The sequence below is a fragment of the Sorex fumeus genome, unplaced genomic scaffold, assembly GCF_029834395.1.
Source record: "Sorex fumeus unplaced genomic scaffold, SorFum_2.1 ptg000095l, whole genome shotgun sequence".
In the NCBI taxonomy this organism is placed as follows: Eukaryota; Metazoa; Chordata; class Mammalia; order Eulipotyphla; family Soricidae; genus Sorex; species Sorex fumeus.
In genome coordinates this window covers 4,523,607-4,538,625 of record NW_026606152.1, presented here as the reverse complement: position 1 = coordinate 4,538,625, position 15,019 = coordinate 4,523,607, and the positions used below count along the sequence as shown (strand labels likewise).

General features: G+C 58.9%; 1 protein-coding gene across 3 annotated transcripts in view; it reads right to left on the bottom strand.

Moving 5' to 3' along the window:
* CRMP1 (collapsin response mediator protein 1) overlaps window positions 1-15,019 on the bottom strand; it is a 328,086-nt gene that overhangs the window by 309,084 nt on the left and 3,983 nt on the right. For 2 of the 3 annotated variants that reach the window (XM_056132778.1, XM_056132776.1), the window contains exons 2-3: window positions 6,190-6,278; window positions 2,496-2,680 (exon numbers count right to left, since the gene is read on the bottom strand). In XM_056132778.1, the coding sequence (XP_055988753.1) occupies window positions 2,496-2,680; window positions 6,190-6,278 (274 nt within the window). Of the gene's footprint in view, window positions 1-2,495; window positions 2,681-6,189; window positions 6,279-14,629; window positions 14,806-15,019 lie in introns of those variants that run through there. The other variant, XM_056132779.1, reaches the window with a different exon arrangement.

The window sequence follows — 15,019 nt, the reverse complement described above, 5'->3', positions numbered from 1 at the left end:
CTGCCAGAATCACTCGTCACCAGCACCATCGTCATCATGGAGATGGGCTTTCTCGGCAGTGACACTGTTACACCTGCCCTCAGTCTTGTCACCAGCAGCAGTGCCACCACTGTCGCCATCACAACTGCATCCTGAGCACTCACTGCGCGAGGCTATCTCGCTGACTCCTCACTCCGTCCTGGGAAGCCACAAAGGCCCCACTTTAGTCTCACTGAAGAAATGGAGCCTCAAGGAGCACGAGGGCCATGCACAAAGCACTGGAACAGTCACGCTGGGGCCACGGGGCCAGCTCCTGCCAGCTGCAGTGTCCACTCCAAGGCCACCAGCGCGACCCATGTTGTCCCAACTCTAACTGGACTCTCTACCCACCACATCGGGCCTGGGCCTCTCCACCCAAACATGCCCTCATGTCCCACATATGACAGAGAGCGTGTGGGGGCTCACAGCTGGCACTGACCTCACTGCCACCTCACCTCCCCTGCGCCCAGTTCACAGGTACAGAGCCCCCAGCCAAAGAGCTTCCACACACAGCAGGCGGCTGACAGACACAGCTACATACCAGATGCCAGGAGACACTGCAGACACCACAGACCACACACCCCACAGATACCAGAGCACAAACAAACCACACACACCACAGAGCACACACACACCACACATATGCCACAGACACCACAGAGCACACATACACTACACACCCCACAGATACCACAGACGCCGCAGACACCACAGATCACACAGAGTACACACACACCACACACTCCAGATACCACAGAGCACACACACACCACAAACCCCACGGATACCAGAGAGCACACACACACCACACACACCACAGATACCACAGACGCCACAGATCACATGGACACCACACCACACAGACACCAGGCTCTACACACACCACAGACCACAGATACAACAGACCACACAAACCACACAGATACCACACAGTACACAGACATCACACAAACCACAAACACCACAGACATTGCAGGCACCATAGACACCACAGAGCACAGACCACATAGGCCACACCAACACCACACAGATACCACAGACACTGCAAATACCACATAAATACCACACAAACCACTGATCATGCAGGTACCACACAAACTACACAGACACAAACCACAGGCATTACACAAACACACACACATCACACAAACCACATAGGCCACACAAACTGGATATCACAGGAACCATACAGACATCACACAAGCCAGACTGCAGAAAACAGACATCATACAAACCACAAAGCACAGGAACCATAGACAGCACACAAACCACAGACCACAGGAACCACAGACGCCACAGAAACCACAGATATCACAGAGCACACACAACACACACCCCACAGATACCACAGACGCCGCAGACACCACAGATACCACAGGCACCATACCACACAGATACCAGGCTCTACACACACCATAGACCACCACACAAACTACACAGACACAAACCACAGGCATTACACAAACACACAAACATCACACAAACCACATAGGCCACACAAACTGGGTATCACAGGAACCATACAGACATCACACAAGACAAAGACCGCAGAAAAGAGACTTCACACAAACCACAGACCACAGGAACCAGACAGCATACAAACCACAGCCACCGCAGACCACAGCACAGCCACAGCAGGGCAGCGGCTCCCCGGCCGAGGGAGGGGGCAAGGCCCTCCCTTCTGCGTGGGGCTGAGCAGCTCTGACACGTTGCCCCCATGTGGCCAGCTGCAGCCCCTTTGGCTGGGCAGGCGCCTGAGCGTGCAAGGCAGAGGGGCTGAGCAGACCTTCGCAAACGTCTGTGCAAGCAGCTCTTGAAACAACAACAGAGCCTGAGGCAGAGGCACCCGCCCAGCCCCACGGTTCCAGGGCCTACGGGTCGGACCTCGTGACCTGTGGGAGGGCAGGGTGCGTCTGGGATCCTCTGCATCCCAGGAAAGGGCAGGTTCCAGAATGGGGCTCCCTGGTGCCCGAGCCCTCTCTGCAGCCTGGTGCAGAGCAGACCATGCCGGTGCCGAGCCCCAGGCCTCTGACCAAGAAAAACCAGCCTCTGGGTGAGGTTTGGGGCCCGAATGGGATCTGGAAGGTCACTGTACAGAGGGACAGCGCCGGGGCACTTGCACCTCGGTCCCAGCAGTGTGTCCCGGGGCAGCATGCTTGACCTCTCTGGGCCTCCACGTCCCTCTCTGTGCAAATCACTCCTCTGTCAGCCAGGCGCTCTCCAACCTGACACCTCCAGACAGGAGATGCTCTGAGACCCGCCCACGCTGGCACCACCGCACAGAGCCGAGGCCCCAGCCTACAAACCCAGACCCAGGCGCCAGGCCTCGGCCAGACCAGCAGCACCAAGGGCGGCCTGGCGACACTGTGGCCAGCACCAGGTTACAGGTCACGGCTGTGGTCACTGAATGACCCCGACTGCTGCCTCACCCCGACCCACCACCCTCCACAGGAGCCCCAGGGAGGCGAAACACTCACTGATCATGGTGGTGCCGCCCACCAGGGCGGCCCGCGTGCCCTGGAAGAAGTCGTCGGCCGCCACCAGGCCCTGCCAGGGCTTCTGCAGGGACGTGTTGACATCGATGCCACCGGGGAGGACCATGCGCCCATTGGCCTCGATGGTCTTTACACCGCCTGGGACGATGAGGTTCTCCCCGATTTGCCTGCAGACAAGCGTCAGACATGGGCATGGGTCCTCGCCAGGCACACGGACCCCCACAAATGCTGGGCCGCGGGCCCCGGTACGTGAGTGGACAACGGACTGTGGCCCAGGCACACGCGGGCACCCCGGCAGCGGAGAGCAGCTGAAACCCCTGCTGTGCACAGCGACCCAGTGGGACGGGAGCAGAGTAGGCTGAGCCAAGTCAGGAGGGAAAGGAGCCCCGAGGGAGCGCGCCTGGTCCAGGGAGAGCCAGACCGGGCAGCGGGCAAGACAGGCACCAAAAACCTGCGCGGGGACAGTGGTGCAGCAACAGGGGACGGGGAGAGGAAGCGGCAGAGGCCCCAACACGCTGCAGGGGGCAGGGAGGGGGAATTCGCACGACTTAAATGATAACACGGATGTCGCTGCGAGCCACATTGCCTCAAAAGGTGTACAAAATCCCAAAACCCAAAACCCACAGGACAAGGCCCAACAGGGGTGCCAGGTTCCAGCTGCCGAGGCCAGGCCCAGCGAGGCTCGCAAACCGATTCCAAAGTCAAGGGGACGGAAGGACAGGCCAAGGGAAAGGGCTGCTCTGCACACTGCTGACCAGGTTCCACTCGGCCCCGGACGGCCCCAAGCCCGTCGCGAGTGATCGCTGGGTGCCGCTGGGTGTGGCCCCAGCAAAATAAAATGAAATTAAAAAGACCTCAAGCGGCGGAACAGGCCCCTTGTGCGCGAGGCCCCACATTCAATCCCCATGGCTGAACACTGGCCCTGCTGGGCCCACCCTGTGAGGCCAAATGCCACAGAGGGACCCCAACCCCACCCCGCTCCCAAGCACTCCCGAGGCTCAAATTAAAGAGAAAAGAAGGGCGGAAACCCAGACATGTGGCCTCCTGGAGCAGCAGGTGTCATACTTCTGGGTCACAAGGAAGCCCCGGTGGGGTGCAGGGAGACGGCTGAGGGCAGGGGTGCGGCCGTGCGTGCGGGAGGCCCAGGCGTGGATCAGCATGGCCCCTGACACAGTCTGCGGAGCACTGCCAGGGCGATCCAAACCACAGCCAGGACGCAGGACAGTGAGCGTGAAGTCAGCCCCAAACAGAGCACACGCGGAGAGCACAGGCCTGCGGAGTCCCGGGGGGGGGGGGGGTGTTCAGGCATAGGTGGGGCACAAAGCCCTTCCCACAGAGTAAGTAACTCGTCACACCTCTGTGAACCAAGTCCAGCTCAAGTGCACAGTCAGGGCACAGTGAGGACCCATGTGACATCAGGACAGCCACCAGCACCACAGAGCAAGGCAGCAAGCCACAGGGACATTCAGGCCCATGTCAGGCTGTGCTGGGACACTATGGCCTGTGACTAGTGCATCTTCCCACCTGCAGCTGCTTCTCTGACCTCCTCCCAGCCACCATGAGAGGGAAGAGGCATCCACCAACGTGGCGGAAACTCAGATGTAGGATAACAATTGACTTGTCCTTTTTCCCTGGCCACAAGGAGCTCAGGTTCATTGAGTCACACCCATCACAGTGCTCCCGAGTCACTCCCATTACTTTGTTTATCTGTAACCACTTCTCTATGCTCTCCTCCCCAACCAGTTAATCAGCTTTTCCCCTCATCAGAATCTGTTAATTTGTAACGTCAGATCTTTCTAGGGCACTGAACCTGTATTGTAAGTTAGTATTGCCTTTCTCCTCTCCTCATGTCTTTAATTTTTTAATTTTTATTAGTGAAACACCATGAGGTACAGTTGTAGACTTACAAATCCTCATGTCTTTTGAATAGTTTAATGCAATGTCCTTTTTGTATAGATACAGGAAGACAGTTAATATTATGCTTTGTAACTTAGGATTTAATTGGCTTTGAATATTATTCATTCCCGGGCATCTGCTTTCTCAACTTAAGCCTCAGTTACCCTCACTTCCTAGCGCCCCCAAAAACAGGGTCCCGACGAGGGACTGGATGGAACCAGGGAAAGCGGTAAGCTATGCACTACCCTGGCATCGAGATGGGCGATTCCAGGTGCCACAATTCTTAACTATAAGTTAGGAGTTTGATCATAGACAAATGCTGGCATGATCCAAAAGTAACGACGAGACTAGGACCCTGCTAGGAATAGGAAAGATTATCTGGCCTGAGCACTGTAGTCTGAGATCGAGATGGCCCTAGGAGAGCAATTCTATAAGCTTAAGTTATTTCTTACTGTGTCCATACAAAATGATTTATATTATATATGCTTGTATGTTTGTTGGACAAGGAGAGGAGAAACACACCCGGGGAATTCTGTTCTAGGGTGGGCTGATCTGCTGAACGAGAATCTGTCCTAGAAGCGGCTTTCCCGTGTGTCCTGACTAGTTTGGATGAGGCTGAACATTTCTCCCCTTCAAACTGCTTTCAGTAAATAATTTCAGCATATCCCTTTCTGTCACAGAAACCTGGCTGATCTTTTTTTTTTCTTTTTGGGTCACACCCGGCGATGCACAGGGGTTACTCCTGGCTCGTGCACTTAGGAGTCACTCCTGGCGGTGCTCAGGGGACCATATGGGATGCTAGGAATCAAACCCGGGTCGACCGCGTGCAAGGCAAACGCCCTACCCGCTGTGCTACTGCTCCAGCCCCGAAACCTGGCTGATCTTTGATGTGCAGATCTCAAGTGCTAGCCAGGCCTGATCTTTGGGATATAGATTCCAGGATCTAGCCAGACTAGACTTTGGGATGCAAATCCAAGTGCTTGGAGCCCAAGAAAGGTTTCAGTTTTGGTTTTGTATCTTCTTTCCCAGATGTAAAGAAACAGTGTATGTTTTGCTGCCTCAATGTTCTTTCTGTAACTCCTTTTGATGACATCACTGCATTGCGCCCTTTAGAGGTACCATGATCTATATAAAGAGATTTTCGGGGCTCTCTGCGGGGACACAGGCTGGGAGAACCCGGGGGTCACAGATCTGGGAGAACCTGGGCCATCCATGACATAAATTTCTTTTATAGGATATGAGACTGTAAGAATGGGCTGGGAGAGGCAGAGGAGAGACAGGAGTGAATGGAGAGAGGATTGGAATAAACTGAAACTAAGACCAACCAGCCTGGCCCTCGTTTCCTTCCTTCACCTGCCCATCAACCTCAACCTCCCCGGGGTGGGGGAAACGGCCAGAGACTACTGAACGCGGGCAGTGGGAGAGATAGACTGCTGCCGTCCTTTTGTGTTTACACACTCAGACATGCCCAGGATCCCCCAACCCCCCCTCGGGCCTCTGCTCCCTAGATGAGAGCCACAGTAACTGGGCAAAGTGCAGGCAGGAGGGTGCAGAGAGCAAGGGGGGCCTTAGCCTGCTGACAGTACTGGGGCGGGGATCTAACAGGGGTGCCGGGCTGGAACCTCCCAGCCTTCGCACCCCAGCCCTGATCTCCACACCCGCAGGTGGGCTCCTGGCGGACCCAGAGCTTGGGCGGTAAATGGCCAGTCAGTGAGCAGCCAGGGCGGTGAGGGTCCAGGGGCAGGGCGGCGAGGGGTGGGGCCTGGCCTCCTGCACGCACTTGATGAGGCCGTCCTCCAGGTAGACATCGGCATAGAAGGACTGGTCATCGTTGACAATCCGCCCGCCTTTGATGAGCAGCCGGTCACTCTGGAAAGCAAGCAGGGGACACATGAGCAGGCATGGGCAGGAAGTGCGTCACGTGACGCTTCTGGGCTTTTCAACTCGGATCCCCGAGGAACAGCCCCACAACCTCAGAGCCGCCCGCCCCGGGGCCCCCTCAGCCTCTGGCTGCCGCTGCAGAACTGAACTCAGTTCCAGACACCCTGGCAAGTCCCCACACGCGCCTCTGCCTCCATCAGGGCCCGACACGTTTTTTTTGTTTTTCCAAACATTCAACATGTTATCATGATGAAGGTATCAGGATTTGCAGTTATTATTAGAGTCGAGTTTCAGGCATCGATCCTGCCACCATGTCCCCAGCTGCCCTCCTGTGCCCAGCCTGCCTCCCTGGCAGCCACTGCAGTTTGGGTCTTCCAGGGAGACTCTGGGGTCCAGATGCACAGGCCCACTCGCCCCCACCAACGTGCCCGCGTCCCCGTTACTTCGCAGCTGTGAGTGGCGCTAAGGGCAGGAGGACCCTGCGTCTCACGGATTCTCACTGACGTCCAGTGAGGGCTGGCACAGAACCCAGAGTGGCCTTCAGCTGACCCCTCCACACCTTCCCTGGGGCGCATCCACAGAGACCAGCCCGGTGAGGACACTCTAGAAAGTGGGAACCACACAGGAGCCAACAGCACGTTCTGCACATGCCCAGCGTCCTCAGACACCATGGGGGACGGAGAGCGAGCTCAAAGAATGAGGGCGCCGCAGTCAGCAGTGACCGGAGCAAGAGCAGGAGAGGTGGGGCAAGGGCCTGAAGCGAAGCTCCGACGGCAGGGAGCGGGGGAAGGTCCCGAGCTCACGATGAGAGCAGGGAGTTCTGGGAGACAGTGGCAGGTGGGAAACAGCCTGAAGAGCACAGCAGAGAACCGCGGGCTGGGCTCAGAGGGACACAAAAGCATCCCCGCGTCCTTGGAGGACACGAAGGCAAATTGAAGAAGCGACAGCTAAAACCATCATCAACAAGAACTCCCCAGAGTTGAGGGTTCCAGGCTCTGAGGTCCAAGAGGCCCCGAGGGTCCCAGTGAAATAGAGTCAAGTAGGAAATCTCCACGACACACTGTACTCAAAATGACCAAATCCAAAGATAGAGACAGAATACTGAAAGCAGCAAGATCAAAAAAGGAACAACACAGAGGAAAGCCCAAAAGGCAGCAGATCTACGGAGTGAGACTCCACAAGCCAGCAGACTCTGGAGGATGCCAGGGCAACGGGCCCTCAGCAAGAACGCTCGTCCAGAAAGACGGTCATTCAGCCTGAAGAACGATGCAGCACTTCGTGGACCAGCAACAGCCCAGGAGTTCATGATCTTGAGGCCAGTCTGGCAAGAATTATGACAGGAGCTCCGTGAAAGGACAGGAGGAACTTCCCGTCACGTGGCCTGAGTACGGCACCCACTAGTGGTACACTGGTCTCTTCGACTGACGGTTAAAAGCGTGCAGCAATCCATCACCACAAACGGACTTTTATTCGTTGATTTTCTGATGATTCTATTTGCTCTTCCCTTATGTTTTATTGGGGCAAGTAACAGGAAGTAAACTTGCTGGAAGACTGTCAGGAGGGCAGGTGGGGTGGGCTGGGAGGGACCTGGGGACACCCGCCGGAGGGAAGGGGACACGGGGGGCTGGGGTGGGAATGGCTGTAAGCCTGAAACAACTCTCTTATGAACAACTTTAAATCTTGGTGGCTCAATAAACACGCTTATTTTTTTTTAAAAAGGTGCTTCTAGTAGGGCATTAGGGCAAGCAGACTGGGTGGGTAAGAGACGAGGACATCCTGGGGTGATGCGAATATTCTATAGAACAGGGTGTGAATTACACGTGTATGCACTTCTCACATCCTATATTTGAGATTTAAGCATTCATTTCATTTTATATGATTTTCTATCAAAAGAAATTTTTTTTTCTTTTTGGGTCACACCCGGCGATGCTAAGGGGTTATTTCTGATTCTGCACTCAGGAACTACTCCTGGCAGTGCTCAGGGGACCCTAAGGGATGCTGGGAGTCGAACCTGGGTTGGCCACGTGCAAGGCAAATGCCCTACCCGCTGTGCCCTACTCCAGCCCACAAAAGAAAATTTTGAAAATAAATATTAACTATAATTAATGATGTGAAATTATTTAGGAGGAAATGGACTTATTCTGAAATCTACTAGTTTTTCTCTAACATCGACTGGCATGTTCTGTGAACTTCAATGCTTTTTAATATATGCATGGGATTTTACAACCATCATCACACTGATGCCGTAATTTTCAATCATAAATAAACCCTGGAGCCGATGTGATTCCCTACTTTCCTCTGATCCCCTGCCATAAGCGACAGCTAACCTACTTCTTGCATTACAAATCTGCATATTTTGCAAGTTTAATAAAAGGATCGCACTCGCACAGACATCCTCAGACACCCTCACACATACTCACTCACATGCTCACACACTCACACAAGACACACTTACATACACAGACACATGCCCACACACTCGTTCAGATATGCATTCACCCACTCATATACACATTCACCCATGCTCACACACACACACACACATTCACACACGCACTCATGTTGACACAAAGACACATACTCAGACAAGCACAAGCTCACCTACATACATACAAACACTCTCAGAAGACACACACACACACACACACACACACGCCAAAGTCTGGTGGCCCCATCACAGGAAGAGCTTTGGGAACACCAAGCTGTCAAACCCAGCACCCAGCACCCAGCACCCAGGCCCTCCTTCTTCATGCAGGAAATCAGAGCAGGAAGCTTACAGAACTGCTTGTGGAAAGACCACAGAGTACAACAGCCATTCAAGTTCAACAAGAGTCACGCGTTTGACACGGTGACTCTGGCAGTCCCACTCGTAGCTCACACGTGGATGGGGCTTCATTAACACAAAAAAGCCCAGCCTGGTCTCTCGGCCACAGGAGGTCAGGGAGTGGAGGGGCAGGGACAGGCCCTACCCGGAAGTCAGAGGTCAGCACTGAGGCTGACGTGGAAGGTCCAGGGGACTGTTGCCCAGACATCATGGCTGAGCCCCCACATGCACCGGACGTGCCTCAGCACTAGGCCTTGCCAAGGCCGGGCCAAGTGGGCAGCAGGGCATGACTGCTGACCTGCGCCATTAGTGACAGGGCTCGGTCCTTGAGAAATGCCCCAACAACAGCGTGACACGGGGCCCCCACACACCTGGGCACACAGCAGCAGAACTTCTGGCATTTTTGCCAAATCTGCCTTTCACCCATCAGCAGGGACGAAGCACCACACAATCTGGGTGCTGTCCCTTGCTGCATCCTGGGTGGGGTGTGGCCATCCCCTGTGCTCCCCAAGCTGGGAGGGCTCAACTCAGCCCCCACCAGGGACCTTGGGACCAGGACAAACTGCTGTGAGCACAGCTGACCCACACCCGGGCTGCCAGAGCTGGGCACAGGCAGGAAAGCACCGGCCGGCCAATAAGACCTGGCCAATGAGACCAGTGTTTCGTGCCTGAGGAAGGACAATGGCCCAGGGCTCTTGCAGCCGCAGCTCGCGTGCCCAGCCACCCAGGGTCACTCCAGCAACGCGGCGGCCCCATGTGATGCTCGGGATCAGCACAGGGGCTCAGCCCATGACCAGGATTTTGGGGGGCAGGGGATGAGGTGCCCCAGCCGCACTCAGGGGCCCAGGACCCTCTCGGTGAACCGTGGTCCTCCCGCACGAAGGGTCACTGGGAGGGCACAGGAGGCAGTGCCGGGCCCTGTCCTTTCCCCTTCAGCCTCTGGTCAGCTTTGTAAAGTCCTTTAGGGCCTGGCACATTCCAGCCAGTAAACACAAGAGAAGCCAGAGGGACAGGACAGCGATTCCGGGGCCGGATTTACCCGCAGCTGACCCCAGTTCAACCCCCTACACCGTTGGTCACCCCAGAACCAAGGGCGACTCCCTGAAACACATTGTCCTGTGGCCTGAAGCCCCCTCCTGCCAGTGAGTGCTGGACAACAGGAAATGCATTCTGAATGCACTCAGCTCTACACATGTAGAATATACGGCTTAAAAATGGGGGTCGGGGGAGAAAAAGAAAGAGGAAGGAGAAAGAAAAACTTTCTCCTGCCCCCACCTTGTACCTGGGTCTCTAACCTCCACCCCCCCCCCCCCCACTTTGTACTTGGGTCCCTAACCTCTACCCTGGCCCTTGTACCTGGGTCCCTACCTGGTTAGTGTACCTGGGCCTCTAACCTCCACGAGGTGGGCCATGCACCTGGGCCCCTGATCTGGACTCCTGCACAGCCTGTCCCTATCTAGCTGTCCATTCAGACACCCCACGAGTGCCCACCGCCCAACACTCGTCCTGCCCCTCCACTCTCAGCCCAGGCAGTCGGATCTGATAGCACCTGGTGAAGCAGGCATTCACCAGGAAGCACGCCCTGTCTGAGCAGAACGCGTCAGAGCAGCTCCTCCTCCTCCTTCTCCTCCTCCTCCTCTTTATTTTTTGATGCCACACTCTGTGGTGCTCAGGGACTCCTCCTGGCTCTGCATTCAGGGGTCACCTGGTGGTGCTTGGAGCACTGGATGGGGTGCTGGGGATCCAGTCAGAAGTGGCCGTGTGCAGGCCCTGCACCCTCCAGGCTGTCTAGGGCTCCTGCATCCTGGGGAGGAGCAACAGCCCCCCCCCCCCGAGGGCCTGGGGGAGCAGGAGAGGTCCTACATACTAGGGCAGAGTCGGTCTGACCTCTCGCATTGCATCATGTCCCCAAATGACCCCGAGCAGAGACCCTGGGAAGCCCCAGCACTGCAGAGTGTGGCCCAGAAACATAATAAAAAGGAAAGACCAAAAGAGAAAGAAGCATGTGTGCCATAAAGCTGCGAGGCTGGGGGTGCCCCCGTCCCTGTCAGAGGGGCCCCGGCCACCTGCTTGTCCCCAGCACTCCCAGGAGAGAAGCCACCCCAGGCAATTTCACTAGAACCTTCCCGAAAGCGAGGGGGCGGGAGAGGGAAGGCAAGAGCAGCCTGTCCGACGCCCCCAGGGTAGAGTCAGAGCAGCCCCTGGCTCAGCTGCACAGCCCGGAGGAGGACAGGAGCAGGCCTCCCCGCCGGGCTCCACAACCAAGCACCGTCCCCCCACCGCAGGGCGCCTCGGAGTCTGGGCACCCCATGCCTGCCGCCCTCCACACCCTGGGATCAAGAGGCCTGTGGCAGCACCCACGCGCCCACATGGCACTTCTGCCTCCCCCTCCTCTCGCCTGGCCTACAACCCTGCGACCGAGTCAACCCCACGGGTGCCCTGGCCCCGCCCTGCGTCTCTCTGACCCCCGCACCCTGCACACTCCCCACCCCGCCCAGCTGCTTCGACATGAGTACTTGTCTTTTAGGCCATTCACCTGGGAAGGGGGGGGGTCGGGGTCAAGGCCACCCCCTTCAAGATACAGAAGCTTCCAGAACAGAACAGATGAGAGGCTGAGAGGTATGACGGCAGGGAGGGTGCTGGCCTTGCATGCACCTGACCCAGCTTCAATCTCCTGCATCCCAGATGGACCCAAGCACTGCCAGGAGCGATTCCTGAGCATTCTTGGGTGTGGTCCCGGAACAAACAGAACAGACCCTGCGCACAGTGTTCAGGCCTCGGTCACTGCCAGGAGCCGTGTGCGTCCCTGCGTGTGGATCTCCCAATGCGTGTCCCTTTATGTCCCCTCTGAGTCCCTTGACTGAACACAAAGCCTTAACACTCCCCCCTTCTTGTGCAGGCGCCTGAGGGAGTCGCCTGCGGCTGGCACGCTCTGGCACTGCTCCTGTTCTCCCTCCGCCCACCCCCGAGGCCATGCAGCTGTGTCGACACCCCTGCACGGCCAGGAGGGAGTAGAGGAGCCCCGCTCACCTCCACAGCCAGCCCCCACGCCCCCCACTGACCTGAGCCAAGACTCAGTGATCCCAGCTTCCTCTCAGGAAGGGGGATGCCAGAGCGAGGCCGTCTCCCCGGGAGCCAGGGGAGGTGACCACACAGAGCCTGGCCATTCACATGCACCATGCTGACCTCTGCAGGGTGGGCGGGTGCCACCCCCCAGAGCAGGCCTCCCAGGGGTCAAGGCCCCCAAAGCACATCACCTCTGTTTGCGTGGGGTGCTCCACAGCCTTAACTCCAACACACACACACACCCCAACACACATGCTGGTACGCTCACACACACACACCAGCACACGTGTGTGCGTGCACATACACAGCTCCAATAATCCCTGCAGGGCAGTGAATCTTTTCGACAGCCGCAGGCTATCCCAGCTGGCTGAACACCTCACACACCCCTGGGGCTGGAGCTCCTGCTCCTGCGCTGTGCTCCCGCGGCTGCCCTCCTCCTTCCTCCCTCCTCTCACCTCCCCTCCTCCCAAGTCAACTCCATGACCTCAGGCTGGGGCTGGGCACCCACAATGACTAAGGCCTCTGGGCGCCCCCTCTCTGCCAGCTCTCATTTCACAGGCAAACCTGTGGCTTTCTCCCCACCCCTGCGACAGACAGAGGAGCGCCAGAGACCCCCCACTCAGAGCTGCAACTTCCCCTCATCTCACACACCTTCTTGGTCCCTTGAAGGCCCTGAGGTGCGGCACAGGGCTATTCTGCCAGCTGTCACCTGGCTTTGCCCATCAAAGGCAGTGGCACTGGACGTGGAGGAGGCCCCCAGGCACGCCTTCCCCAACCACCTCCCAGGACGGGCTCCATGCCACGGCAGGGGTCTCCGGGTACTCCAGCTTCCCCCACCATGCGGTTTTGGCACATCAAGCTTGCCCAAGTCTTGCTGGGGTCAGTGTGTGGGGGGGGAGGGCACGAGCCCCTCTATCATCTGGACCAGCACAGACCAGGACTTCTGACCAGTGGGGACGAACCCGTCAAGCCGGGTCGGGGCAGCCCATTCCTGCCATGACATCCGGTTCCATTCCAGCGAGACTCCAGTCAGCAAGGGGTCCTGGGGATGCTCAGACCCTCCTGGGCACAGGCAGTGGGGGAGCTCGGAGGTGGAAATGCCTCCTCTGGGGCGTCTCCTGACTTTCGGCATCGTGCCTCACAGGTGTGGAAGCCCCCGCTGACTGCTAGGTGGGTGGGCAACCGTGCCCAGCACCAAGGCCCAGAGTCCGAGCTGGAGGGCCAGGTGAGGGCTGCAGCTGGCAGCAGTTCCCCGGGACCCTCAGGCTGCACCTGAGCACCACGGGACACACCAAGCTCCCAGACCCTTGTTACTGACCTTCCTAGAAACTGAGGACTGTTTTGGGGGGGTTGTTTTTTATTGGTTTGGGGGTCACACCCAACAGTACTGAGGACTTAATCCTGGCTATGCGCTCAAGATCACTCCTGGTGGGGCTTGGGGGACCATATGGGATACCAGGGATAGAACCCAGGTGGGCCATGCGCTTGGCAAGAGCCCTCCCCACGGTACTATGCCCCAGGACTCCCAGAATCCGGAATTCCGAGAGGCACAAAGAGCAGCCACACAGGCGAGGGCCCCACCTCTGTCCCTGCATGGACCTCAGTGGAGGTTGGGGAGGCCACAGTCCCAAGGGAGCGGGGGGAGCCTGCCCAACACACAGCCCCAGGACAGGCAATGGGGTAGGCAGGTGTGAGGTGGTCATACCCTGGGGGGCCACACCCCTGAATGAAAACCCAGGTTCAGGCCAGAAGTTATACCCAAGAGGGTTCCCTCCCACGTCCCCCAAGCAGGCAGAACCTTCCAGGGGTGGAAGAGGGGCCTGGGGGTCCCTCCCCACCTCGCTGAGCCCCTGGCCCACAGCCTCTGGGGCTGCCTGCGTGTGGACCCCTCCCTCATGGGGGTTGCAGGGGACGACTGAGACAGCGCCGCGTGGCCGGGGAGCGCCTGAGCCCTCCCTGCCAGACCCCCGCGCCCAGCTCCCGCCCCGGCACCTGCCGCTCGGCCCGGGTGGGGAGGGGGCGTGCGGCAGGCCCGCCCCGCGCTCCCAGCCCCAGACAAAGCCCGCAGCCACCGAGTCCTTTGTTTCCGGCCACACCCAGGGACACGGCGGCCGGCCCAGCCCCCACCGCCGTCCCCACCCCGGTCCGGCTGAGCTCCGCCGACCCCCTCCCCGCGCGCTGCGGGCCCCTGGGGGTATTTTCTGCGGCGCCGAGGCGCGCGGGAGGGGGCGCGCGGCGCTCGCTCCCGGTGGGGTCGGGGCGTCCACCCGCACCCGCCCGGGCGCGGGGTCCGCGCCGAGGCCAGGCCGCGCGCCGCCGGGACCCCCGCGCCCCTCCCTCTTTTGTTCGGCCCCTCACCCATCTCGGGGCCCACGCCGGGGGGCGCGGGGGGCTGCGGCCCCGCCCCCCTCGCACCGTCCCCCGGGGCCGGGGCGGGGGCGCGGCTCACCGTGATGTGCGGGATGCTCTTCTTGCCCTGGTACGACATGGCCCAGCGCTGGCCGCCGCCGGCCCCTGGCTGCTGCCCGCCGCGCGGGGACAAAGGCGCGCACGGCTCGGAGAGGGGCCCGGCTGTGCGCCCGCCGCCCCGGCTGCTCGGCTCGGCCCGCCTGGCCCCGCCTGGCCCCGCTCGGCCCCGCTCGGCCCCGCTCGGCCCCGCCTGGCCCCGCCTGGCCCCGCTCGGTCCGCACCGCACCGCGCCCGCCGCTCGCCTGGCTCGGGGGAGGGCGGGAGGCGGAGGCTGCGCGGGCGCGCGGGCGGGGGGAGGCGCCGCTCGGCCCGGTCCGCCCCCCTCGGTCCAACCAGGAAGCGCTTCCCCCTCCGAGCCCTTCTCCGCCCC